Genomic DNA, 27996 nt, shown 5'->3' on the forward strand with positions numbered 1-27996 from the left:
ACCACATGTTTACACCCACATACAAGCATTTACACAGTGACTGTGAAACCTGACCTCACTTTATATTGTAGAATGCTAAGTGTCACCTAGGGACAAACAGGAATGCCAGAGTTTTTATGTCATTTCTCTCCAGATGAGAAACCTGACTCAATTTTATGTGTTTGTGGAGGTCATGGCAACAAAACCCTCTCAGAGGTCTCATCTGTGACACTGAGGGGCGGTAAAGCTACGACAGCTAAATGTAGTTAATTAGCCCGTTAGCACAATGATGTTCTGTATGGTTAATTAGCCACAGCAGTGCTTCGACTCCTGCAGGGATAAAGACTTCGGCACAGGTGAAGTGTGGATGTTGCATTGAAGTGTAAAATAGGAAATGCATTCAAGACATTTTTTGTGGAGCCAGAGAGAGGAGATCATTCATGATTTTGGTAAAACATATTTATTTATTTCTTCATAAAAACAACATGACTGCATTTAATTCAACTTCTCAGTCAAACCTGCTTCATTTTCATATTTGTAAAGCGATGCATACAGCAAAATAGTGCCTCTACAACAGCGGGGTTGCAGCACATCATTAGAATGACGTCTGTTAAAATGTTGACAATGTGTGTTTGTTAGGGCTGAATAAAACTCAGCCAAACATGGAATTTAATGAGGAATTTTTGGCCCTTGGTGTGTTTATTTGTATTCTCTTCAGCAATCGCTGGAAATGTTTGATATGACTGGTATGAAAACATTACAGTCTTTATTATTTTAAGGGTTCATAGCATCTGGAATTACATCTTTTTCATGACAAAGATGCTTTGGAGAGGAATGAAAACATCAAAAAAGCAGGCATTCTCCAGCACACTTTAATTTGCAGAAATGCATTGGCAAAATATTGGTACTAAAAGGTTGGCAATGGATTTTGCTAATTAAATAGTGTACAGTAATGTGTCTGCATCTTTTACTAACTGAAAGTAAAAAAAGTTCCCAATTCTGGGTGCCAAGGACTTTAATTTTTGTTGCTATGGTTCTAAACATGTTTGATTTTACTTGTATTGTATCCAAGTTAAAATTAAAGTTTCATGACGTGTTGTAAAGCAAAACTAGATGATAAATGGGAGCCAGTGCATATCTATGAATGCGATTAAGCCATTTGAGTCCTTTTTGGAAAGAGCTGTGAATGATTATGTGCTATGAAGCTAAAACAGCAGGTTTCTTTTTTTTTTAAATCTCAGATAAAAAACTCCCTACAGTATCGTGACATGACTCTATTTGATCCTAAACAGCATTCCTTTATAGAAACGGTATAAATAGTGGTTAAGTCAAAATATTGCAGTGGAAATTTGTATTATTATATTAACCTGAAGTTGGCTCAAGGGTCAGTCATAAAGTAACTGCCATTAATGGATCCATGTTTTATTGCAATGCTCAAGAGATCCAGGCAGTGCCATCACTCAGGTCTAATTGACATGATGAGGAGCTATTACTGTATTGATCCACCTGGCAAGTGGCACTGGATCAGCTGAGGCCTGTATCGACCTTGCTAAGTGGGTCCACAGACCTTTAAGGGTCAAGCAAATGTTAAGGGGATATTACCAGTTGTTTGTAAAGTTGGGTCTCATTCCGTTTTTAAGGTGAAGCAGAAGAGGTTTTGGAGGAGCAAAAAAAGAGGAGGTGGTTATCCAAATGAAGCCGTAAAAATTCTCCTGCTGGGAAAAATGGGGCAAACTGACCCTGCTCGAAGTACCCGTAAAAACATTGTGCTTTTAGAAAAATGTTCAAATACCTGATGAGAAATCAAACAGGAACAAAGAGTGGATCATAAGTAATCTAGTTAGGCAGCTTAGTGAGTTAATATCATAACAATAAATTATCATAAAATAGACTTCTGAATTTTTACACATCCACCAAATACTGTACATACACTGTATAACAATATCTCCAGAGTGGTAGAATTATAAAAAACACAGACAAGGGACCATATCAGTCCGTCATCATTGGTTTTCTCTCAATCCCAGCCAAAGTCATGACCTGTCATGTGGTAAAACTTGCTATTAAAGGGTTTGTAAAAGTCCCTTAGCTTCTGCACCACCTCTGGGTCAATATTAGGATGGGTCCTGCCTTTGGTCTTGCCCAGGCAGTGCGGCTTGCTGTTCCCCTCAGGTCTCTTAAGGCATGGGAAGCCTTTTGCCGGATTAAAGTGGAAATGCTTCTCTGTGACCACCCTCCTGAGCCCAAGAAAGTCCTGGACACGAGCCATCTCACCTGCGGGGTCACTAATCAGGCGCTCCCCGCTTACAAACAGCAGCTGCTCCATGGGGAAGTACTGGAGCCAGCGCTCAAGGTGCTTGGCGTACATGCCGATTTGAACGGCGCTCCACGTGGTGTCAATCAAACCCGATGACATGTTCTTGAAGGTCAGGCTCTCGAATGAAGGGATGTCTGGCTTCTTAGAGCGAGTCTGGGTGTAGTCTGAGATGGCCCGGGTGACGGGATCCCGGACAACTACAATCAGCTTTGTGTCTTTAGACATGGTGTAGATTCGAGCTGGGACCTCCTTGGTGACATAGTAGCTTGGGGTCTTCTCCATGGTCAACTGGCCATCTGAGGACTTTGGCATCAGTTCCCTTAAAAGACACAAAAAGGCTGATTAGCATTTGCATTGCAAGGACAAGTAAAACAAAACAGGACAATTTAATAATGTATTCAGACTTTTCTCATTCATAAGGATGTGACTAATACAGCGGCTACATCCCTGGTTTTAAGTGCTGCCAAGTAGCAGGTGGGCAGTTATTATCAAGGAGACAATCAGAAGAAAACAAAGGAAATGGGTGCTTTGGCAGGAACTTTCTCCAGGAACTAGGAACCTTTTGGGAAGTCTGTGCATTATGGCAGCAAGAACCAGCAAGGCTTTCAAGAAGCACCAGCCACTCTGCACAAAGTAATCATGATTGATAGTGAAGTAAAACATTACATTAAAGTCAGATGGCAGCGACCTAATGCCTGCACAGTAAGCCAAGTCCAGTGCACAGGGCCGCTTGATCCTAGGGCCTAGTAGAAGGAGGGGTCCCACTGAGGTTCGTATAACATCGTCCTTCCTAAATTGAAGTAATACAAGCCAAATTTTATCACAAAACCTAAATATTCCCAATTACTTACAAGAGCCTTAAAAGGTTTTAACTTCATTCATTGTTGCCTGTTAACCACTTCAGTTCTTAAAGTGTATGAGTGTTTATATATTTAATTATTTATTTCTCTATGGGCAGGCCAATTGAACATTACTGCTACTAAATAACTCCAAGAGGATCTAGCTGCAGACCTCTGTGGTGGGGCTTTTTGGGCTCATCTGTTGCAGACCTCTACAATGGGGGGGAACTCAACTATGGGCGGTAGGTGAAGTACATTACCAGAATGTTAGAACCAGAATGACGCACTGAATGACGTTTATTTTCCTGCTCACTGTCAAAGGTAGAGGGTATTTTTACAACAGCAGAATTTCATAAATAACAACTGAAACTTTTCTGAGGGGGATATGTTTAACACACCACAAACTAAGGAATACCCAAAGAGGGTTAGGGTTAGGCCCCCAAACCCAAAAATTTAGGTCAAGGGGGGCAGGGATAACATTAAAAATAACACCACAAAATAAGGAGAAAAACTCAACAGGGGTTAGTACATCGCCTCAAGCCCAACAGTCTAGTTCACCTCTCTGTATAGCTCTGCAACAGATGAGCCCAAAACACCCCACCATTGAGGTCTGTGGCCAGATGCTAATCAAATAACTAGTTACAGTATCAGCCGTACACATCAGCAGCATATTTCATATATCTGTTGCATGGATACAAAGGTTTTGGAGGAGCAGGACTTTTCAAAAATATTTCAGAAGTTGACTGGGCGAACATTCTGTCCATCACATTCATTGTGAGCCAATCAGAGGGACAAGACAAAATGAGAAAGCATGCATTCATTCACAGCTCCTGTACTAACCTGAGCCATGCCATAGTTAATGAAAACCAGAGCTTGTCGGTGGCTAACTCATGCCGAAACCTGTCCGGTCTAAAGACGTGCAAAAACATCTTCTCTTCCAAGAGAAGATACGGTGGCTCTTTGACCATGCCTTATTAATGAATTAAACTGATTAAACTGGTGCTTTTCTACAGCTACATCTAAGCTGTCATTTCTCAAAAGCTTTCAGAGTGGCTCTTTGGTCTTTATTTTATTTAGAATTGTTGTCCAATTTTGATTTAAAAAAAAAAAAAAAAAAAACTGCCGCTATGGCTACATATGAGCACTGATGACAGAAACGGACAGACAAATCCATCAGCTTTGCAAGGTTAATTCTGGCCCTAAATATCAACAAAACATACACATTTAACTGCTGGTATAGTTTGTTGCCTGGGGTGCCTTACAATCAAGGAGGCCCTGAACCCTTTAAGGAGGCCTAAATGTAAAATAACTACCAGACTAACTCAGTCTCTCAATGGCATATCAGATTTTCGAAAAAAAAAAAAAAAAAAAATCAATATCGTGCATCCCAGGATATTAAGTGTTGGATGCTTAAAAGTTCCAGCGGAAGGGCCAGAACCCTGTCTTTTTAGTTCAGTCTTGCTATGTTCTATGAACCCTACATTGTTATGGAACTGTAGTCCAGCTCCACCAACACATACTTTTTCATGCAGACTGACTGCTTCAAGTGTCAGTGGAAAGGCCTGGACCAAGGTTTGAGTTTAGTTCTCATGTAATTTTTCTTCTCCTAAACAAGTCACTGCTTTGCACTCAGTACTTTCTAAAGTCCTGTTTCCTAGGTACTGTAGTGAGGGTATTGCATCACTCAGAGTATCGTTGAGCCAGAGCAGGCAACACAAAGTTTAAAAATGCTTGCATAAAAAAGAAGACTTCCGAGATTAAAAATCATATTATATACTACAGATGCTGTCTATCACCCAAGACTTAGACCCACTACAAAAGATCCAGTACAAATATAGAATTAAATCATGAATCTGACTATTACTTTTGGTCTGTTAAATATTGGATCGTTGGCATCTAAGTCTTTATTAGTAAATGATCTGATATCACATAATCATACTGATTTACTTTGTCCTCCTAAACCTGGCTTTGTCGAGATGTCTGATCTATATAATCCTCCCAGGACTTAAGGCCCTGGTGGAAACACAGACAATAGGGCACAAGAACCATTTCAGTTCCTTGGAGAGAAGTTCTGGTACTTTTGATCGAAAAGCTCCTGTGAGTGTGCCCAAAGTGACAGGCGTTTTTATGTAGCACAGTCTGTTTAAAAATCTGTGATTGCACACCTACATAAAACACATTTCATGACATGTCATGAATGCAAAACCCCCAAAGGAAGACCTTCATCTCCTGCTGCTGCATTTAATCTACCTTAAAACCTCAATCCTCTTTCAAACCCCACAATCCTCCCATTTAAATATTCCACACCTTCATTACATCACACAAAGGCTGCTTGAACTGCAAAAAGGTGGTATTGTGCTTCTTAATGTCAGGCCAAGACAGATGACTTCACCTTTCTTCTCATGTTTGTCAGCAATTTCATGGAAAATGTGAAGATCTGGTGAGGCATTGCATTCCCTGAGAGAAAATTCAAAGCTTTTGGAGCTGTCAATTCCCATAACTGCATATTCTTCTTGACCCTGGATGGCTGGTTGATCATAATATAGCCTGTTAACTGCAGCCCTGCCTGGATAATGGCTAAAGTGAGCCAAGGGGGATTAGGACTAAGCCAAACACGCTGGAGCATTAAAGGCTGGTTGACTGCCTTGTTGGCTGACTGGGAGGCTGGCTTGTCTCTGGAGAGAAACGGAAAGAGATATGTGGCCACGATGATCATAGTCAATGTTAAGTAGTTAATCCAAGAAGACATTCAAGCGATGCATGCAATACCACAACTACTGTGCACTTGACTGCAACTGAACATTGTCTTTTAGAAGTTTATGTTTTCGTCTGCATTTATTTCTCATCCAAATGAAGATAAAGTCATCATTTAGACAGGGATACAATACAACATTTAACTAAAACAGCTGAAAGACGTGGAAAAGACATGGGAAAGTAAGTTTTTGTTTTCCTCAAGGACACCTTTCAGTCCTGTCATAGTCAAAACTATCTCAATGCACGTTTGATCAGCTCCCTAAAGACTGATTTCCATTATCTGTTTGTAACTGTGGTTGCCATTATTGTGCTGTTTTTACACAGACAGCTTACAAAAACATGTACACAAAGGGTGCAACTAAGGAAATAAATTCTTGTTAAATTCCTCTTTGGGGTTTATGACAAGGTTAACACTAAAGCGTATTTGTAAGTCATTGGAATTAGTTCAATATTCTAAGGTAAGTTTTCACATATGAAAAAACATCCTGAAAACTAAATCAACAGAATTTGCACATTTTTACATTTTTTTCCTGCAATCCCCCCAGTGAAAATTCAGCATGAAGTCATATTGGGCTAATATTAGTGTGCATTAGGAATATTCAGGAAGATTTACCATGAGTGGGAGGGGATGGTGACATTTGTATCTTGGGACTGAAGCACAACTGTAGACTGTTTGCATTTGACCAGTGCAGTTAATGTGAACTTAAGTCTTTTCAATCCATTTTGTCAAATTTGTAATATGATTAGAAAGCATCACACTCATTTTTCTATTCATTGTGAAAATTGGTGGTATGAGGCAAAAAAGTCTCAAATTGCTGAGAAACAAAAGGATGATGATTCTGTGGCTCTTTCTCTCCTTGAAAAAGAAAAAGAAGGTACTGGGTCCATTAATCCTGACAAAGATCCTTATATGTTTAGTAATTTCCACAAGCTTGTGCGTCAGTGCTGTGCCAAGTTGAAATGAGAACATGCAACTTTTCAGTTCAGTCTCAGTTATGTGGCTGTGGGCACAAATTTTGACCTTGATCTATGATAGTGATACTTAACCCCTTGGCTCTCAGCCCACATGTGGCTCTTTAGGGACTAGTTGGGTCTCTTTTAAGGTTTACTTGGAAAGAAAAATAATCCTCCTTAAAAACTTTAGAAAGATCAACACTGTCATCATTAAAGAGTCACTGAAAGTCACATAAAAAATCTATTTACCACAAAAAAAATGCAGGCTTTAACTGCCAAATTTAAATGAAAACTTTCATTTTTGCAAAAATCAGTTGGAGGAACACACGTAAATGAAAGAGAGCAGAGGAAGTCTGCTGCTGGTGTGTCTCTTCAGTGAGCTCATTCATCGTGGTGTGCTATCTTGTGTTCACATTGAGGCCTCTTATGCCCTCACTTTAACAATTTTCTTCAGTCACTTACTACCAATGCTCTCCCATACTTGGATTTATGATGATTAAATGTACTACTGATAATAAATACTGTCAAAAGAGCAGGAACAAAGCTACAAAATGAGGCAGGGTGAAGCAATGTTCCTGGGAGAGCTGCAGGTCTGTGGCAGATCCGGTTTTAGTTATTTGGAGGCCCAGGGCAAAGACCAATAAGAGGCCCCTCCCCCTGTAGATGAAAGCATTAATACTGAGTGGAAAAAATAGAAAACATCTCCACATAACTACTATAAATGCCCAAATGTGATATATAAATACCCAAATAGCAACCTTAATTCATCAGCTCTTTGAAAAACATCTCATAGCTCAATCTTGGCACATTCTAAGTCTTTAGGTCAGGTGGAACTTACATATATGTGTATATGTATACATATATATATATGTATATATATATTTTTTATTTTTTTTTTCCATGTAGATTATGGCATCCCATTTAACTGCACAATAATTCCCCAATTAATTTGTTCATTTTATTTCAACTATGGACCAAATCATGTATGGATCTGCCTTACATCTCCAGTTTTGGATTGTGGCTCTTGCAAAAGTATTTTTATGACAATGTGGCTGTTGGATAGAATAAGGTTGAGTACCACTGATCTATAACATTCCATAGTTAATATCCACATGGGCAAATTGTGATGTTTAAAGTGAAGGAGACAGAGAGAGAGATGGGGGGGTACAATTTTTTTGCATGACCATGATGAATGCAAAACAAACAAACAAACAAACAAAAAAAAAAGAAAAATCCCATCTTTTTGGAAAAAGTTAGGAGTTAGTGTGCACACATGATTAGCACAACATAAGGTTGTAAATTTTTAACTGTGCACCAATTTGTGCAACAAGGCCTTTGATGTCAGGGGGGTTTTGGGTCACCCTTTCATTCTTCTCTCCTCTTTAGTTGGCACTGATGTTGAACTACAGGAAGCATTGATATAATGGTAAAAATTGTCATATGGCAGAGTCTGTTGCTTAGTGCAGTTTTTCTTTTTCTTTTACATCCACTGACCCCAGACACCGACTCCTGAGGACTTCCCTCCCCTCGAACAGGAATAATCTCCTGCTGTGAGATGCATGTGTGAACATGTAATCAGGAAGATTACAGGAGCAGACTGCTTGAATTTTCTTGAAATTTTCAGAAGCGCATACACAAAACTATTTATGGGACATTTCAACAGTGTTTGAGTGTTTAATATAATAATAATTGCATCACAAGGCCCCATGTGCATCTGCTTTCAAGATGATGTTCTTACAAGGTCCGATGGCATCAAATTACATTTTTTTTAAGAGCTGTTCCCCATCTATGATGGAAATCTGTCTATGTACCCCAGTTCAACATTACTACAGACTGACTACTAAGGGCCTATGTCCAAAAGCATGCACAAAGCTCTTGACTCAGAGGACGTTTCTACGCTTAAGATGTATAAATGCTTCAAGTTTGAGCTGCACTGGCTTTGCTTGAAATCAGTACAAAATAATGACGCTATACAGATCATTATATAAGCTCAATCAGTGTTTTCTTTCTGTATCACCAACATGCCACCCTTAGACCTCACATTTGCAGCATGTACAGTGGTATTGTATCTGCATTCAGGATGTTTGCCTGTTCAGCTATTTACATCGAAACCCTGGTTGGATAAAAATTTTAAACCCTCTCTAAGCTATTACTTCCTCCACACTTTGAATAATATATGTGCATGTGGTTGTTATACAGTGTGCACATCCAGTTTCTCTTATGAAGGTCTAGTGGAGAGAAGCTCAATATTTCCTTGGGAACACCACATCAATCCACGTTTTCTCGCCCCACTTGGCAGAAAGGAGAGGAGATTCTGCTTTTGCACTCAACAGATTTATTTATTAACTACATCAAACTTACATTGTGGTTTGTACAGTCCCTCACAGAGGATCTCATACTGGTTCAACACATTTAAAGAATGCAGGAACAGTTTGCAGATACATCTCTTTCTGCTGCGTGTAAGGAAGGAAATACATTGAAGGAGTGATGTGCATCGATCCCTTCAATATGTGAATCTGCAATTATTGCAGTGTTTGGTAATATTTTTGTGTTTTTATTAAGAGCAGTTGATCTAAATGGAACGAAGGGAAAGCAGAGGAGCCACGTCATTAAAGTGATTACAATAATTTCCGACCATCTGTTGGTGCATGTACAAAGAGCCACACTACCTCGCTCCAAAACCCAGCAGCTTTCATCTTGCAAATTTATGTGGTGGAAATGAGCAGAAAAATGGTCAGCTAGATTTTGCTGCGCAGTGCATTGGGAAAAGGGATTCCTTGATTATGGGAAATGTAGGCCTCACCCATACCTCATTAGTGCCACACAAACACACAAGGGCTTCTTTTCTTATGCAGTCTTATCACCTTATGTCACTTGTTCCTATTTGCCTATCTACGAAGGCTTTAGGTCTTTGCACCTGGTGGAAAAACCTCAGAAGGTAAAGGTGCGAGAGACACAAACAACTCTATTAGAAGTCTTGCAATTATCTGCCGCATCTCTTGGCTACACAAGCGCAATGCTGTAGGCCTCTCCTAGGGGCCTCAAGGGACACAAAAACTTACTACCAATCAAACTTTCCACTTAGTCCCTGAGCAAAACAATCTGTGTGAGAAGAACATGCATTATTCATCTTAGCAAAGACAGAGCAGGGGGAGAACATCTCTGCTTGAGTGAGGAGCGGGAGACTTGCCTTAGGGGGGCAGATGTAGCAAGCTTTCACAATTTGTTCTGCTTAATAAACAATGTTGCCTGGAACCAATAGGTTTCACTGCATCCCCATCTATCAATCAGCCATGTGATGGCATCATCATTGAGCTTCAAGACAATAGAAAGTAGTCATTGGCGTATAAATGAGCCACAGCTTGCTGACTTTTGCCCCTTCATGAATATTGCATGTTTCATTTTCACTCCATGAGTTAAAAACACGCCTTTACTCTAAAGGTGTAACATCGAAATGGGCTGGTAATGCATTTTCAGCTGCGTAAAGCGAGCAGAGAAAGAGTTTTTTACTTAATTGGTGACCTAAAAATAAACCACAAACACCCCCCGTCCTCTAACCTGCCCTTTAAAACTCACAGGAGAGCACAGGAGAGGTTTGTGAATGAGATAAAGCAAGAGAGGCAGGAGTGGAGGGAGTAAAGAGAGGATTAGATGGAATCAGGTGCACTGCTGGAGGTTTGGGACTGCACGGGTTGACGGCTCTGACAGAGAAGCCTAAGTTTTAAGTCAACTCGTGCAGAGCTGTGTTTGCAGTTTTTATGCAGTATTAGCACGAGATACATCACCCCGTGCACCCTTCCTGCAGAGAGATGCTAATCCAAGAGCGGTGTGTTGTGTAATTCTCCCTGTGTTTCGTCTGTTGGGCAGTCAGGTGTGTCCATTAAAGAGGCTGGTGGCGAGACGGTGTTTGAAATCTGGTGCCTTGTTTACATTCAGTGTTATCAGGTAGCAGGTTCAAAGGTAGGAATTTACAACACGGCTGCGTGTGGCTTCTCGCTCGGCTGCTGAATGACTCTTCAAAGTGGCAAGTTCATGAAAGATGGGGACAAGCATGCTGAAAAAAGACTACATTTTTGGTATCCAGTCTGCTTGAGTGACTCTAATTTGCATCTATATTTCAGCTTCTCAACCACAGTGACAAAAGATGGTTGCAGAAAAAAGTGCAGCATTATCGCATGTCATGCTGGCCTCTTATCTTGCACTGCAGCTCTTAGAGGGGTGAGCTACTGTGGGAATGTTTCTGCTCATAAAGATGGGATGAGAGGTGGTGGTATGCAACCACTTGTAATAATCAGACAGGGAGATGAGTTCCAGACAGAAATCAAAAAGGCAAAGCATCTTCAGCTAGGGCACTCTTTTGGTCATCGGTCCTCATCTTGTCACACGTGTGAAAGTCATCGTCATCCATTATGACTCTGAGCAGGATTCAGTATCTCGGCTACATTCCTGAGCAGCAATGATAGTGTAGAGAATGCCTGGTCCCCCTATCCTCTGTCATTACCGTCAGTATGCAGAACTCAAGGCCACCTGGCTGTCTGATGGAGACAGGCCCAGTTGGAAGAGAGAGGAAGGAGGATGAGGAGGGGGAACAGTGGGTGAGCCATCCTGGATTCCCTCACACAACTGTCAGCCTTGCATTAACACACAACCACTCTGACAGACGGGTTGTTTAAAGAAGCAGTGAGCACTTTTTATCAGGGAGGTGATGCTTGAAAAATGTAAATTGAAAGACTAACTGGATTTGATTATACTGAGTGATATAATGGTCTTCAGGATTAGTGAGGAAAATACTGAATACAAACATTTAAAGCCTACAAAATCAGATGAATCTCACTGTAGTGTACGATCATGTTTTTTTTTCTGACTCTTATTTTGGATTACGGCTCCAGGGATATAATCGACAGGTGTGACTTAAGATGTGATTTTTAAAAAAGTACAGAAAATAGCTTTTTAGCCAAGCCAGAATATTTACCAGGTCCAGGAGCTTACAAGGAAATCCCCTTATTCCATCTGCGAACAAATAGCTGTATCAAACTTAAAGAGTAAGTCCACAGATTTTGCAAAGTCCATCACAGAACTAGATTCCCTAAGAAAATGCATGAAGCAATTTGCAGGTAATTTGATGTCATATGACTCAGCATTACCCCCAAATTCCACATACTCCACTCACGCCACTTTCCAGGTATACAGTGGTTTGCTTTTAACTACAGTGTGCACCCAATGTATGCTTTTCTGCAGAGGAGCACAGCCCTGAGCAGCTGGAAGCGACTGATCACAAGATCATGGGAGAACTATGAGTTTATATGTAAATAATTAGTATAACCACAATAGACTGCTTTGCATTTGTGAAGTTGTACAATGATTGAGTACGTTAGTAAGTTAAAAGGTTTATGTTTTCTACATAGGATGTGTGGTTTCAATTAGAAATCTCAGTTTTCCACCTCAAAAGTTAACTTAAATTCATCCATAGTACCACCTCTGTGACCCTCTTAATGAGGTACTTTGACTAAAGACACAGGATGAGATGTAATGTTGATAAAATGATGAGATATAAAGTCAAGAGTCAGTGCATTTTGTTGCATTTTGCACGTTCCTCGTCCTGTTTGGCTCAGTCTGCTGCATGTGGATCAAAAATTTCTAGGGGTAGCCGGTGCCTCTGCGGTGCTGAAGACAGACAAGAGTGCATGCTGTGGAACTGTGAAGATTGACTAGAAAGGAGACAGGAGACAGACAGGATATGTGGAATTAGAGCATCAGTTGCAGGAGTGTTTCTGATAGGGTGGCCTGTGGTGGTTTGGGCCCTCCATGTGATCTGATTGGTCATTTCAGGTTCCACAATTTAATCTACAATTGGCTGTTTGCTCATTTAGCTGTGAGATTTATGAGCAATACACCTTAAAAAGCTGCTTTAATTTGTTGGTGCTTCATGAAGTGACTGTGTGTAAACATTAAAACAGCTTTCCAGTCCTTGCAGAATTAGGCATGTGTTTGTGGTCTGGGCACAAAAAATGACGCCCTGTGCTACTCTTCAAGAGGTAAGAGTTGATCGGTGTGCAAAAAGTTGCACCCACGCACCCTAACACACCACCTAAATGTTAGCAGCAGCAGGATAAAACTCATGGATTGTAACATAAAGAGCAAGCCACATGACATCCATCCATCCATTTTCTTTCCTGTTAGGGGCCACTGGAGCCTATCCCAGCTGTCACTGGACGAGAGGTGGGGTACACCCTGGACTGGTCACCAGTCAATTGCAGGGCTGACATGTAGAGCTCACACCTATGGCCAATTTAGAGTGATCAATCGCGCATGTCTTTAGTGGTGGGAGGAAGCCACACATGCATCGGGAGAACATGCAAACTCCACACAGAAAGGCCCTGGCCGGAAGCGAACCAGCAACCTTCTTGCTGTGAGGCAACACCACTAACCCCTGTACTGCCGTGCAGCCTCGCCACATAACATACTTTTGCAAATACATATACTTTGGGCTCTCCCCCTTAACCCAAACAGATGTAAGAGAGCATCAAAATAGATTTGATTATCCAAAAAAAGTCAATTTGGAGGGCCCTGGGCTCCAACAGCAACTCCAAGCACCTCAAGAAGCCCAAGGATGTCTTAATATCTAGCAAATTAAAGTTAGGAAGATTGCTGAAAGCACATAGAAACAATAAATTGGTGGATTACTGTGCTGTAAAATGGCATTAAAAAAATAAAAATGTATAAATGCAGCAGAAGAACAGATATTGCACCAATAGTGAGCAGTTGCACCTGAGCTGGAGACATGATGAGCTATCTTGATGTTATTATTTCAGTTATGATGCTATTTTAAGAGGTATTTCAGTATTATATTTCAGATTTGGGTATGTCCTTTAGTTCCCTGCTTTGTTACCAGAAAAGACAGACTTCAAAATATTTTGTTCACTTGCTTTGATTACTTTTAGCAAAATAAGAAAGAGCCTTGTATTTGTCTTTGCCTTGGGCCTTCAAATGATTAAAATCGACCCAGTGTCTTCCACTTGTAAACAAAAAGCATGGTTTTATATATGTCAGCCCAGCCTTTCTGAGTGATGGGAATTGCAGCTCCTTTTAGAGATCTGAACGATGTGGCTCATCTCATCATCAACAGCTGGCCTTTGGCTTGCATACAGCTCATCATTTGGTACTTTTCATCTATCTGATAACAGAACATGACAACTCCCTTAAACTGTCATCTTGAACTGAGTAGTCATTAAATCTAACCAGTCCCCACAAGGTTGATTTGCCAAAAAGTTTATTAATGTGTCCTTAAAAAGAATGTTTATGGAGACCAGATGGCTTAGCAGTTAGGCCCTGCCCTTTGTACTAAAGCTGGTTTTCCCAGCAGGCAGTGCAGGTTCAAGTCAGTTGCTCCTTTCCTGCATGTCATGTTCTAACATTACCAGCATTACACTGTCCCATCCAAATAAAGGAAAAAAGCTCCCAAAAAATATGAAAATATGAGGGAGAAAAGCTGTAAAGAGGCACCCCCAGCCTCTTACCTTGTTGCTTATTTGCCCACAGTCACTTGTATTGCCGATGGCTTTACTGCATATGTAGAGATACCAGGCCATGCTAAATGAGACATAGAAATGATTTATGGGCTGTTGGTTGCGTAATAGAAGAGTGAGTGAGTTACAGGTCAGCACTGAAAATGCATTGTTAAAGTATAATATGGACACATGCATTGGAGTGCAGTCATCAGATTAGTACACTAGGCCTAACAGTGAGACTGTAATCTGATTGTCAGAGAAATTGATTTGCAGTTAGTATGGCCTCCAGGTTTTGACAAGGTGGATAAACATAGATACCATACTCCTACTTCAATGAAAAAGGGAAACAAGTGCAACTTTTGGCAATGTTTGGTTCAGTGATAAGAAAACCCATCCTTTTTTTGTCACTCGATGTATGTGGTGGCAGCTACAATTAGATAATTCCCCGCAGATGCATGCTGGTCTGAGAGAATCTGCAAAAGCAAACAAGACTTCAAAGAAGAGAAAACAAAGATGGCTGGGCCAGATTGGTGCTTTCTATAGCTGCTCTGACTTGCTGTCAGGGAGTCTCTGCTGAGGAGAGAAAGACAGAAGCAGGAAACAGCATTCTCTCTCTAAAGATACAACAAAAGACAGAGATGAGGAAGTCAACAACTCCAGGGGATATAATAGAGTGAACTTGTTTTAAAGTGCTGTAATAAGTGCTGTGGTTTGACAAATTGCCTCAAGCTAAATCCCAGGGGATTGTTGCAGCAAATTAAATCTCCAATCTGAAGAAAAAAGGAGGGGGTGTGCACATTAGCAGTATTTACAATCAGGTGGGCTGATTCTAGGAAAGCTTGCATCATTTTGGTCAATCAGGAGGAAGAAATTTGATATGAAATTGATTTTTTGCAGCATTTGAAGTCTTTAAGTCAAGGTATTATGGTTTCTAGAAGCATTTAAGGAATGTTTGGAGCAACAGCTAGCATGTGTGATGTTTTTTGTCTTTGAAGCATCTCATTATGAATGCAGTTTTCCCTCCTTTTCCTGTCAGAATGCTGACACATCAGTTTAAGCTGGGGGATACCTATATCAAGAGCTTTCTCACTTTCCCCAATCCCCTCGCGTCCTTGCAAAGAGCTCAAAAGCGTCAAGTAAGCAAAATGCCACCGGTGGACTCGACTGAACCTACTCTTGGGAAACACAACTTTCCACACAGAGATCTCTGAAAGTCAACTTTCAGACTAAAAAGCTTAAGAGCAGTGTTTTGAGTCTTTTGGGCCAGTTCCAATGAATGCTCTTTCTGATGAACCCCCTGCCGGGCTTCGTCAAAGGGCACTTTCACCCTTCTGAGCACATTTGCATACAAAGTGAAGGCAGAGAAAACATGTTTCACACTAATTGTCTTCTCCTTTATTGTCAGGGTTAATGCAGACCTCAGGGGTTCTCCAGCATCCTCTTTCATTGAGCTCTATAATTCTGTTGCGCTTTCTAAAGACTCACTTTAAATTTACTGCCCTCTATCTGCCACTGGCCTGCAGTAAGCCTCCCTGGGGCTCTGAGGAGGATTAGACCGTCTTCTCTGACACCCTCAGTGAGTTATAAGACAGCCACTTATTGTTCAATATGTGGAACCTCAAGAGGAAAACAGCAATTAATTCACATCTAGTGTGTAGAGCACAGAGGAGCTTGATTTGAGCTCTAGATGAAGACTTAACCTGCCACAAGAAGACTTACAGGAGGAAGTTTAGATGTTATTTTAAAAAGGAGGGGCCTGTGTCTGAGCATACACAATCATCCGCCTCCTTCTCTTCCCCTGCCCTAAATGTGTTGCATTGTGGTCGGGGTCCTGCTGTGCTGGGGGGCCTCTTCTCAATGTGGGGCTCCAGCAGGATGGACTCAGCAGACCTCCAGCAGGATGGACACACCAATCACAGCAGATAAATGCTGTGGGCACAACTCAATACCACCACAGGAGCAGATAAGCCCACCCAGTGGACCGCTCCTCTCCCCGAGCTCCCACAAACCATTATAGTCTGGGGGCAATGAAGCGGGACATACAAGGAAACAAATTTAACACACAACTCAGTCTGACTTTGTGCTGTTAAAGATTTCACACAGGACATCAGACTAGGTTCGAACATTATAGAAAGCAAGTTGTTGACTTTGAAAAATGTTCCATTCTTGAGTCCCATCAAGTAATGCATTGTTCTAGTTTTGGATTTCATACAAATCCAAACAATCCCTTATAACACATGCCCAAACTGGAAAAAACCCAAACAGGCATCAGCGACAAAATCAGCTGGATTCCTACTGTAGCCTGACAGCATGTCAACAATGCAGCACAATGCAGCAACTGTTATTTCTAATCAGCCTGTCCAATTTGGAAAAAAAAGGTGAGATGACGAGGCATCTGGAAAAAAAAGTGAGGAGAAAGAGGTAGATGACAAGGCATCAGGAGGGGCAAGTAGATGAGAAGGAATCAGGACAAGAAGGTAGATGAGGAGGTATCAGAACAAGCAGGTAGATAAGAAGACTTTAGCAGAACCAGGGAGATGATGACAAGGCATCAGGAGAAATATTAAGATGACAAGGCATCACAAGGGGCAGGTAGATGAGAAAGAAACAGGACAAGCAGGTTGATAAGAAGACTTGAGCAAAACCAGGCTGTTGACAAATCATCAGGAGGGACAGGCAGATGACAAGGCATCAAGAGGGGCAGGTAGATGAGAAGGAATCAGGACAAGTAGGTAGATGAAAAGACGTCAGCAGAAACAGGGGGATGAGAGGACATCCAGAGGATCAGGTAGATGACAAGGCATCTGGAGGAAAAGGTAGATGAGAAGGCTTTGGTAGGAACAGTGATTTTCTTTCACTTTTTAAGAGCTTTTCAGATTGTTTTTCAAAGCTGAGACAGCTGTGCTTTAATTTCTATGTACCTGTTAGAAATGTTACACTGACTTGAGCCCACACAAAAGCAATACTATTCAGCTCACAGGTCTCAAAGGTTTGTTCATAAAATGGGGTACATATCAGTTTCTCTGCATTCAAAATCAAAGCACTTGTTGCCATGTTTTTTTTTACAAGGGGAGTTGAAATTCACAGGGCAGAGAATACAACTTTTAACAGAAGCGGTGAAGACAGCAAGAATGCAATGCTGTGTGATGCAACGAGATGTCTGACACTCATATGCAGTTAGGATCTGATGCCAGGTTGTCAAAATTTCCTGTATTTTTATGCTTTTTGATACAACATGCTTTAGGCTCAGGACCCACCACAGCCTCCTTAATGAGAAGTCATGATCCAGATCTTAAAGGCTTCAAATTTAATCTCAAGATTTCCTGAGTTTTAATAGTGATTAATCTTTCCCTTTTATGCATTTTAAACTGTTTTTGTTTCATCTTGAGTTTTCTGTATGATTGTGGTCTTGAAGTGGCCAGATGTGAGCAATTGTGGACTTTGCCGTATTAAACTTTCTGTCACTGTTGTTCCTGCTTCTCTATTGACAGTCACAGAGCACTGAGAGCTTGCTGCAACAATTAAATAACGTGTATGAAAAACATACAACACAGCACAGTGAGGTCTTCCAAGCTTGGCTAAATGATCATTAAGCGCCGACTCGATGTCATGTTGCCCTGCTGCAAGAGGTCAACCAGTGGCACAGCGCTCTTACTGTGACAACTCAAGCCAGGATGTTTTAATTAACCAGATCACCTCTCTGGGAAAAGATGCCTTCATTATAAATGTCTCGAGATGAAATAGTTTCCCACATCAGATGTTTGTGTACTTGGCTTTACCGCTGCTCTGAACAAGTAGCTGAAAGGTCTCAATTAAATCCAGCTGCTAGCACTGTAACATTTAATTGCAAACATCTTTAATGACAGTCTGTCTTCTTAATGCTAACATGCATCGCCCACTCATGCATCACCTGTGCATTGCAGAAACAACAGGGCAACTTGTTTTATTAAGTTTGAATCATCAGTCATTGTTTGATATCAGCTAGGCTGTACTGCTCTGTCTCTTTCTGGACATGGGCCCCTCTTCACATCCAAAAATGCCTCAAACCTGTCCGGAAATTCTTAAAGGAGCTTAAGCGAAAAGTCCTTTGAACAATGCTTGGCTTCCCCTATTGTATCTCTGCAGAGCCAGCTTTGAAACAGTGTCTCCATCCTTTGACATTGCCTGTTAATCCCTCGGCTCAGTCAGATGGACCCTTGAAAAAGCAGCATCTCTTATTATCTCTTATTAACAATGAGGGTGCTCTGATGGAAAGCACTCAATGACAAAGCATTTCCGGGGATGTTTTGGGAACATGAAGACCAATAATTTCCCCAAATACATGGGTTTGTTTGTTTCCAAGAGGACAAACAACTTGTGTAATTTTGTAGCTCATAATTAATGGTGAAGAGCTTGCATACTGAGATGCAATGTACGGTACAAGGACAACAGTTGCCATGGCAGGGAATGTATTAATAAGGTTGCAGTGTTAAAGGTGTAAGCAGCTTCAGATTTATGATCTCTGCCTTTGACATTGAAGTCTATTCGGACTGAAGATCAAAACAAATTGCTGCTACTGAATCAATACGCTGAAACTCATAATCTTGGATCATGATCCTGGCTGCTCAAGGATGGCGGCATGATGTAACTTGCTGACTCCAAACCATAAACCTAAAGGGCTGTTTTCTTTGAACTGCATCGAGATTCAAGTGATCTTTTTCTACCTGCTGCCCCCCCTCCTTGAGAGAGGAAAAACACAGTGAGTCTGCATCCAAGGACAGATGGAGAGAAATTCCACGAACTGGGAGTGAAGGTCGGGCAAACAGGAAGAAAATCGATCGTGCTTTGTAAATGATGATGACTGAGGATTGCGCATAAAAAGTCCAACAACAAGCCTTTATAGAAATATCGTTCTGTGAATGTATTGTGCACTGACGCTTAAGCCACGTCTAGTTCAGTTCGTAATCATACGTGTTTCCACTGGCAACAGTTGGGCAAATACTTCAATAATGGAGCTAGACTCACTGCATTTTGCTGATTGGTTGAAAGAATAGTCACTTCCTGTGTGACAGCAGTAATAATGGGCAAACACAAAAAAATGCCGTGAACAGCTTCTATCCATTGTTTTTATAATAACATGCCAGTAAAGCAGTTGTTCTCAACTAGTCTAGCCTCAGGACCCACCTCAAGGGCAAGATATTTTGTCCCATCAAAATGAGAAAACCAGGTTTATATCCCCATAAAATGAGTTAAAAGGGTTTAGATCTTCAGAAAACAACCAAATTAGACTTGTTATCATAGAACAAACAGAGTAAAATAAAATCTATTGGTATACTTGGACCTTCTGTACATCATGGACTGTATGCCAGTCTTTTTCAGGCACACCTTCGAGAACACAAAGAATAGTTTCAAAACCCACTTTGGGTCCTGACCCACCAGTTGAGAACCAGTGCTTTAAAAGAGCATGATATCATATTTAGCTCCTTGTGGGGCTGGCTAGATTGAATTCACAGCTCAACTCAAGACGACAAAAGTTGAGCCACACCAATGTGTGGCTTGCAAACAAATAGGGATAAGGATTGAAACTAGGGTACAGAAACTGTATTAAAAAACAGGAATCAATAATAGTTTAGTTCATCAGTGCTGCCATTGAGTCTCATGGGATCTGTGATGTAACAATTTTGTCCTATCACTGTTGCAAAAACATATTGGAGGGGGGAACATAAGCTCAAAGCACATCAGCATTGTGAATCAAATTAAACAAAGACGCAGTATGTTGAAAAGTTGCCTTAAAGAATAAAGACTCTGACTGTGCTGGGAGTAGCATGCACTCATAAACCTGGCTTCAGCTGCTACAGGACTGTTTTCCTCCTCATCTGCTCAGATCAACACTGAAAGTGCTCCCAAGCTTTTTTTTAAGTTGTTTTTTCAGTTAAAAATATTAATCCAAAATTGAAATTTGTGTCGAAATCAACATGATAAAAGTTCATTAGCAGACTTACAGGCAAACTGATGGTTATACTACAATATATTCAAGGGTTAGGGTCAATTCAGTAAAAAATGACAGGCGAAGGATTAGTCAGTATATTGTCATGATGTGTTCAAATGTCACTTCAAGAAAGCAAGATTTTTGTTTTTAATGAGAAACTCATAATTGCATTTGTGAAGATGAGTAATTTGTTATTTTAGCTAAATAAAATAGATTCAAAATATGCAATCATGGCCTTAAAAAATTATCAATATCGGTATACAGTATGGACCTGGATGTGGAGTAGGGTTGAATGATGTTGGAGAAAAACAAACATTGTGATTGTTTTTCTTTGTGATTTTTTAAAATTAAAAGTAAAGATAAAAAACAGAGAAACAAAGTGCCTTTGATGTACATTTATTAAATTCCAATAAGAACATTTTGATTTTTTCTTATTGGGTCTTTCTGTCATTTTCAGATATTGAATATCACACTGTGCAGCCTCTGACAGCGGCTCTGACACACAGACACAGATGGAGGATAAGGAGAGACAGAGCAGGTGGACGCAGCGGCTCATCTCGGCATCAACTTTACAAAAACCTCGCTACTGTGTTCCTTAAATGCCATCGACCATTTCTAACCACATTCAGAGTTAAGTTTAGTTGTCATGATCAGGACCATGAGATAAAATAAACAATCAGCACATTGGTGTCGTGAGCTAATCGTTTGTTAGCACATGGGATGAGTCTTGACTAGGGATGCACTGAAATGAAAATTCTTGGCCGAAACCGAAAACCGAAAATGAGGAAACCAAGGCTGAAAACCGAAAACCGAAACACCGAAAGAAATTATTATGCCAATTATTAGTACCATTGCATTTATGGCTATGACTGTGTACTAACCTCCCTAAAATCAATTGCAATTGCAAAAATTAATATTAATGCTTCAAAGAATAAACCAATTACAAAATTATGTAAATATTTATTAAGCACTTCATTCCAACAATACACAATATAAAATCCAATAAAATACAAAATAAAATGTTTAACTTGACCGCAATCATGTCTACATGAAATCAGTGGTTCTCAACCTTTTATCAATCGTGTACCCCTGTGAAGTATTTTTTCAGCCAGGTACCCCCTAAACAGCACAAAGCTTTTTGGTCAAAAAGAAAGACATTAAAGAGTGCTGTGACAGCCTTCTGATTAATCAAACTTTGTAACTGAAAAAAACTTTAATATTACAAATATTAGATTTTTTTTTCATACATTTTAAATGTTAAAAATGCATGACTAAAGTCATGGCACATCTTCTCATCTCTAAATGTGGGAATTCAAATTAATATTGCTGTTGAAAACAGAGACTGGAAAGGCTTTAAACCCAGAAGTGTGCAAAACTCTCCTTGGCTGCAGTGGTCTCTCTGGAGCAATTTGGAAATAAAAACATAGAGTTAGAAAGAACTAAAAACCTGTAAATAATAAACAAATTATTAAAAAGACTTTCTTTTCTCAAACTGAAATCATGAACTTAGTTATAGATCAGCATTTCTTCACAAAAAATAAATCATAAACCTTTTTATGAATGGAGAGGTTGTGAATACAGTGACTGACAGGCATGTGCCAGTGTGGGTCAAACCATCCTGCCATGGGGGAGATCAGGGAGTTTCAGGGTGATTAAATTTAAGAGCCTACAAAATATTAACGCCAGTTTATAAACTTAAGGTCCTTACACTCTATACGCAATTTTTTCATGCAAATTATTTACACAAAATATTTACATTTAGAACCTGTAGCGAGTCAAAGCAAGCTTCCTCACCTGCAACATCATTACGCAGCGTGACATTGCTGCGGATATTTAAGTAGCGAATTTGCGCTAATGTGGACATGTTGGGCTGCCTGTTGCCTGTCTCCCTCACTACCAGGCTAAAAAAAAAAAAAAAAGAGGCAAAAACACAAGCACTGATACAGACAAATATGAGGAGATATCAAACTTCAGGTGGTGTTGAAGAGGAGGACGTTTTTGTTCCTCTGTCTGCCTTAAAAATCGGCACCACCACTACCATGTGCTCTCGTTGGAGCGAAACTCACACAGCTGGAGCTGTTTCTAAACTAACGGGACTTTAGTGAAATATTTACCAACACATTCTCCTCTGACCTCAGACAAACGACTTAAAAATGCTCCAGATCAACCAGCTAAATGACTCTCTGAACAGTCTTGACCACAAACAGGTGAGCCAGTCTGTGGAGAGAGTTAACTTCTCTCACTGCGAGCCTCAGCTGTGCAATATTATAACTCTTATTGATCATATTTGACATAGAATGAATGAAAAGTCAGTCCCTCCTCTTACAAACTTGGCTGGCACAGTGAATGGCACCGTGAAAAAAATGGCACTGACGTCCTGGCTGTGCGTAAAAGTGCTGGGTTACGCACAGAGTGAAGGACAGAGGGACAAACCTCCTTTTATCTTCCGCTTCAATAAATATCACTGTTTATCAGAGGACAGAGAAAACACACTGCAGACGTTCGCAGCACGAATGTGATTTTAGAATGTACGTAATATACTCGCAACAACGTGTCGCTCCTGACGTGCAAAGAAAGGCGCTATTTTTCTTAAATAGCCGGCATGTATTTTAAAATCTCACGAATCCCCTGGAGTGCCTTCATGTACACGTACCCCTATTTGAGAACCACTGCACCAAGCGCGTGCTGGCCGCGTTTTTTTTGCTTGCGTCATCACAACGTCGTGTTTCGGCCTTGTTGATTCGGTGACAAAAGTCTTTCGGCCGAAAACCGAAAATGCACTTTTGGGCCATTTTCGGACGAAAATTTTCAGTGGCCGAATTTTCGGTGCATCCCTAGTCTTGACTCATCTTGGACTGGCCTCGCACAGAAGTGGCAGCATGACTAGCGCATGTCCTTGGGATGCCATCGCAATTGAAATACGATATATTGCTCAGCCTTAATAAGGACTATCAATGAGCCAATCATTATCATTGACAACGACCGTTCGCGATCCCTGTTAACAAGCCGGTGTTACGCCAAGGTGTGCATCCCGATGGAAATTGTGTCCATTGGTTGTTGGAGTTTGTGCCCTCAGGGAGAGTGGAGAGTGTTATTATGGTTGGAATTTACCTTTTAATGCAGAGTGTCTAATTCATTGTTTAAGTGATGTCGTTTTCAGTACTGTATTATAAGGAATATTATCAAATGACATAAACACACACTCCTCTGAATCCTACCTGTTGCATCTCTACAACTTTATCACTTTATGATGAAGCTCATGCACATCTAATACTGTAACTTTAATCATAAACTATTTACTTAAAGCCTTATCTAGCTGTTGTGCTTCAGGACTTTATCTAATATTCTAGAAGAATTTTTACAGTCAGTGCTGAGTAGAATTTGATACTTGTTTTAATTTGGTTGTACAATGTACTTCCTATACTTCATCTTGTCAGATCACATCTTCCATCTGTTTTCTGTGGGATTACACATGGAAATCAGCAACTTCTTCCTATGAATGAATAGTTACCATCATTGCACACTGTACTCAGATAATCTTAACTGAAGTACCTTGGCACAATGCTGTCCTAAGATCGAGCTCTTTTATGTGAATGACAGACGCCACCTCCCATTTGAGAGCTGGTTTCCTTTCCTCCATTTTTTGTAGTTTAATAAATAAAAAAAGTCAACATGGGACCAAACAGAGCTGAAAGAGTGGCTGTTATTACTGAGCTAAGTCAAACCATACAGATCTCTAAATAAAGAGTCAGAATTCCCATCACTCCAAGCAAGGCCTTGCAGACAGTGGCAGTGGAATCACAAGCAGAATCAGAGATTACTGTACCAAATTGTGCCAAGCTGTACTGAACTAAATCAGACTGTTAGGTGGAGAAACACCATAGCGGTCTGATTACTCCTACACCATGCATTCTACATAATGCTCTCAACTCAATCAATAGCAATATACAGAACATCAACAGCACACCGCCAATTCTTTGGTAAAGGGTCGATATAACAGATGATTCACTCATGTTCCGTCGTCGCTCCGGCCTCAGGCCTTATAAGCATAGATTAAACATGAAAAAAATCAATAATCAACATCAAGCAGTGAACAAATTTGGTCTCTGCTTTAATAAAGAGCTAATACAAAGAGATTTAGTCTGATCCTTAGTTTATCTTTTCTAGAAAAAATGGAATTAAAGATTAAAAAGTCTCAGCACAATTCAAACTTCACTTCAAAGGTCTAATCGACATTTCAACTTTAATACCAGCATCATATGATGCACTCATTGTTATTTTCCCACTTTGTAGCTTATCCTACCAGCTTGAGCACATGATCACCTCCCAGGAAACTGTTACAAACAGTTTATTTCTGATGTAAAAGGACAAAAATACTAGACACAGAAGTGTCACAGAAGCTGTTATATAATGTGGGTAAATGGTGACAGGAGGGTCAACTGCAAAGGAGCAAAGTCTTTCTCTGATATGTAAACAAAGTTGTTTGGTTAGCCAGGCACAACCAGGTGTTATATAATGAAATAACTTTTTATTACCTCTATTATTAATGGTTTTATTTGGTAATATCATTGGATACAAAGGTAAGTGTGATTCTAAGAGAAGGGACAATATCATTATTGTTTTTCCCATTATGTTAGCCAAGTGTTGTACTCCCAGGGACTTACAGGAGCTCAGTTTCAGGCTGGGTAATGTAGAACCTAAATCATATCTTGGTAGTTTAAAGCTGAATTGCAAAACACAGTATATATCCTGCTGTTTTATGGTTGTCATAGTAACAGAGTCGTCAACTTTAATAGGGTTTTAATGGAAAACAAACAATATTGTTACTGGTTTGATACTACAAAAGCAGAAGTCCTTGACTCTCAATATTAGACAATTTCCCATCAAAAATTGCAGAAAACTTTCTCATAGTCTCAACTGTACAAAAATACCGGTAACATCCCTGCATATCGAAGTGGTCAAAATACCCTGTACATTCTCTTAACACCCATGGGTGTCACATGATTATAAAAAATCAAAATTTAACTGTTCAGTGGACTCAAAAAATTTAGAAACTTTGAAACTCTGCTACATTCTTCCAAATAATTTCAAAGTATTTGCACATTTTGACAGTCTGAAAGACTCCGCCTGCAATTCTTGATAGTTAAAACAATATATTGCTCAATATTGGGTGTCTAGGACTTCTATTTTTGTTGTTGTGGTGTCAAACGTATTCATGTTTGACTAATAGTACAAATGCATATGATTTAAAAGAATAAAATAATAAATTATGTAAACTGCACTTCTCAAATAGATTATCCATTGATTAATAAGCATGTTACTGTTAATGATATGTATTTAAACAATGTTTTTACTGAGAATTTAGCCGTCCATCGTTTTTCCAATTGACATTTACATCAGTCGTGAGCAACTTATGGCCCCAGGGCCACATGCAGCCATCAAGTTCGTTTCAAGAGGCTGCGCGATACCACCTTAGATGTTCCACCTCTGGGCAAAATGTAGTATCATTCAAAGAGAGCAGACTATGGCACAGTTTATCACTCTCAGTCAGGGAATGCTCCAGCTCTGCAAGTTTCAAGAGTCATCTGAAAGCATGGCTCAGCGAACCATTTAGTTATCTCTATGTGTACATACTTACATGTATGCATGATCCGTGCAATACTACACAGATAGATACACTCATGTATGCTGTTCCTGTGGAATATTACACGCACAAATATGCTTGTATATGCAAATGCTGTGCAACAAGGCTATGTGCAATCATTTCAGCACTTTAAATAAACAGACCAAGCGGAAATGTGCAATCCCTGAAGGATATTCATGACCATGTGCAACATGTCAGCACTTGCACTTTAGTACTGCACTTTAACTGTAATGGTCACTTTAGCCCTGGTCAGTCTTGAACAAAGTCATATAGCCACCTTCTGCATTGTATATGCTGGTATGTTGTTTGGTTTTTGTGTGTTGTCTGATTTTATTTATTTTTCATTATGCACATACTTGATGTAAACTAGTATATGTATATCATCAAGGTGCAGGGGAACTACGGATGGAAATAAATCTGTTGCTGCAATCAGTTACATTTACATGTCCATGTTCATTAATGTCCACAATAATAAATACATAATTAAATAAGTGTCAAAAATTTTAATAATGAGAATAAGATCAAATCTGCCTTGAAAATATGAACTACAGAGACACTTCTGATGATCTTTGATCACTGGTTTATGTCAGTGAGAAATTAGAGAAATACTTGGCTTTAATTGTTGCAGTAAAGATCTTTAATAGGCATAATCTAATGCATTAAATCAAATAGATATGTGAGTAAAATATGTTTTCTGTTATTGTAGTATCAAACAGTTTAAACTGCTTTGATACCATGTTAAGCTGAATAATTTATTTGAATCTGCATGCTAAAGGCTGCCTTTTTTCAGATTATAAGTAATTACAATTTCGAATTTGAGAGAATTCCACAGTTCTGTCCTCTGGCAGTGGGAATAAAATATTGATATTGTCTTACACAAGGCTATTTCATTTGTATTTATTATCTATAATTTTCAATTTCATCATATTCCCCAGCCTAGCTCAGGTCATGTTGGTCCTGTTTCACAGTCCCAGGTGAGGTGTTTACCTGTACCACTCCAGCCCCTTGTCGTAGTTGCGGTCGAAGAAGTGCGGCTCCGCTCCCACCGCTCTGATATCCGGATGCAGGCGCAGAAACTCCAGCAGCGCCCGGGTCCCTCCTTTCTTCACCCCGATGATGATCGCCTGGGGCAACTTCTTACTTTCCGACTCGTTGAAGAAACCTGACATGGCATTATCATCCAACGCCTTCGCCTCGCCTTTAATTTCATCCCAGTCCTCTCCTCTGCTGTCCAAATCGTTCTCGTTATTCAGTAAGTCCCTGGACGCCCCGACTGAGGACTCCTGATTGTCAACTTCTGCGTCGTTTTCGTGTCTGCTGCTCACTGAGCCCCACGCCACGTTTGGCATCGTGGAGCAGTAGCCAACACAACAATAAATCATGTACACCCAAAGGGTCAGCATTATGCAGAACACAAAGAGTTTGTTTTTCACGTGGGATGATGGCACAACATGTAGACTGTGTAATATCGGACTATATTCCATAGGACCGCCGTGGAAAAGTTATATTCCAGCTAACAGGCATTTTGGCAAAGGCGCCTCACTCCTCTGCCATGACTCAAATCCTCAAATCCTTCCTCAAAACACTGAGAATCACAGCCAACGCTGAACCACACTTTCAGAAATACAGCCTGCAGAAGACGTTCACCTCCTGCTGCACTCCCAAATCACCCCAAAGCAAGAAAATAGCAGGGTTTTCTTTCAGAAGGAGCGCCAGAAATGTCAAAGAAAAATAATAAAAGAAGAAAAAAAATCAATGAAAATGTCGCCAGGTGAGCGACACGCGCGTCAGGAGTGGAGTTTGTCTCCCATCACTTGCTCTCAGTGTGTGAGCGCTCCCGCTGCACCAGCAAGTTATCTACACCCGGCAACGCCGTCAAGAGCGAGAGGGTAGGACGGAGGCTGCTTCCGGTAGAGCCCTTCAAAGTAAAGGAAGAAATGCTTTTAAAACAATACCACTCTAATCATAATATTTTAAAGAGTTTTATATCCAGGCTCCCCCCTACATTATGAGTAATAAGTGCATCATGTCATATT

At 40.3% G+C, this 27996-nt stretch overlaps 1 protein-coding gene across 1 annotated transcript; it reads right to left on the bottom strand.

Moving 5' to 3' along the window:
* Window positions 1-423: 423 nt before the first annotated feature.
* On the bottom strand, window positions 424-27771 carry hs3st3b1a (heparan sulfate (glucosamine) 3-O-sulfotransferase 3B1a). Its single transcript, XM_041778507.1, has 2 exons — window positions 26948-27771; window positions 424-2612 (listed from the first exon to the last, which is right to left on the bottom strand). The coding sequence occupies exons 1-2, from the start codon at window positions 27442-27444 to the stop codon at window positions 1994-1996; spliced, it is 1116 nt and encodes a 371-aa protein (XP_041634441.1). The 5' UTR covers window positions 27445-27771; the 3' UTR covers window positions 424-1993.
* Between the last annotated feature and the right edge of the window lie 225 nt (window positions 27772-27996).

This window comes from Cheilinus undulatus, linkage group 21 (assembly GCF_018320785.1).
Source record: "Cheilinus undulatus linkage group 21, ASM1832078v1, whole genome shotgun sequence".
Classification (NCBI taxonomy): domain Eukaryota; kingdom Metazoa; phylum Chordata; class Actinopteri; order Labriformes; family Labridae; genus Cheilinus; species Cheilinus undulatus.

Excerpts from the sequence above, each read along its gene's own strand:
- hs3st3b1a (XM_041778507.1), bottom strand. The coding sequence starts at position 27,444 with ATGGAATATAGTCCGATATTACACAGTCTACATGTTGTGCCATCATCC. Across the intron at positions 2,613-26,947 it reads AAGGGGCTGGAGTGGTACAG|GGAACTGATGCCAAAGTCCT; the intron begins GTAAACACCTCA and ends GTGTCTTTTAAG.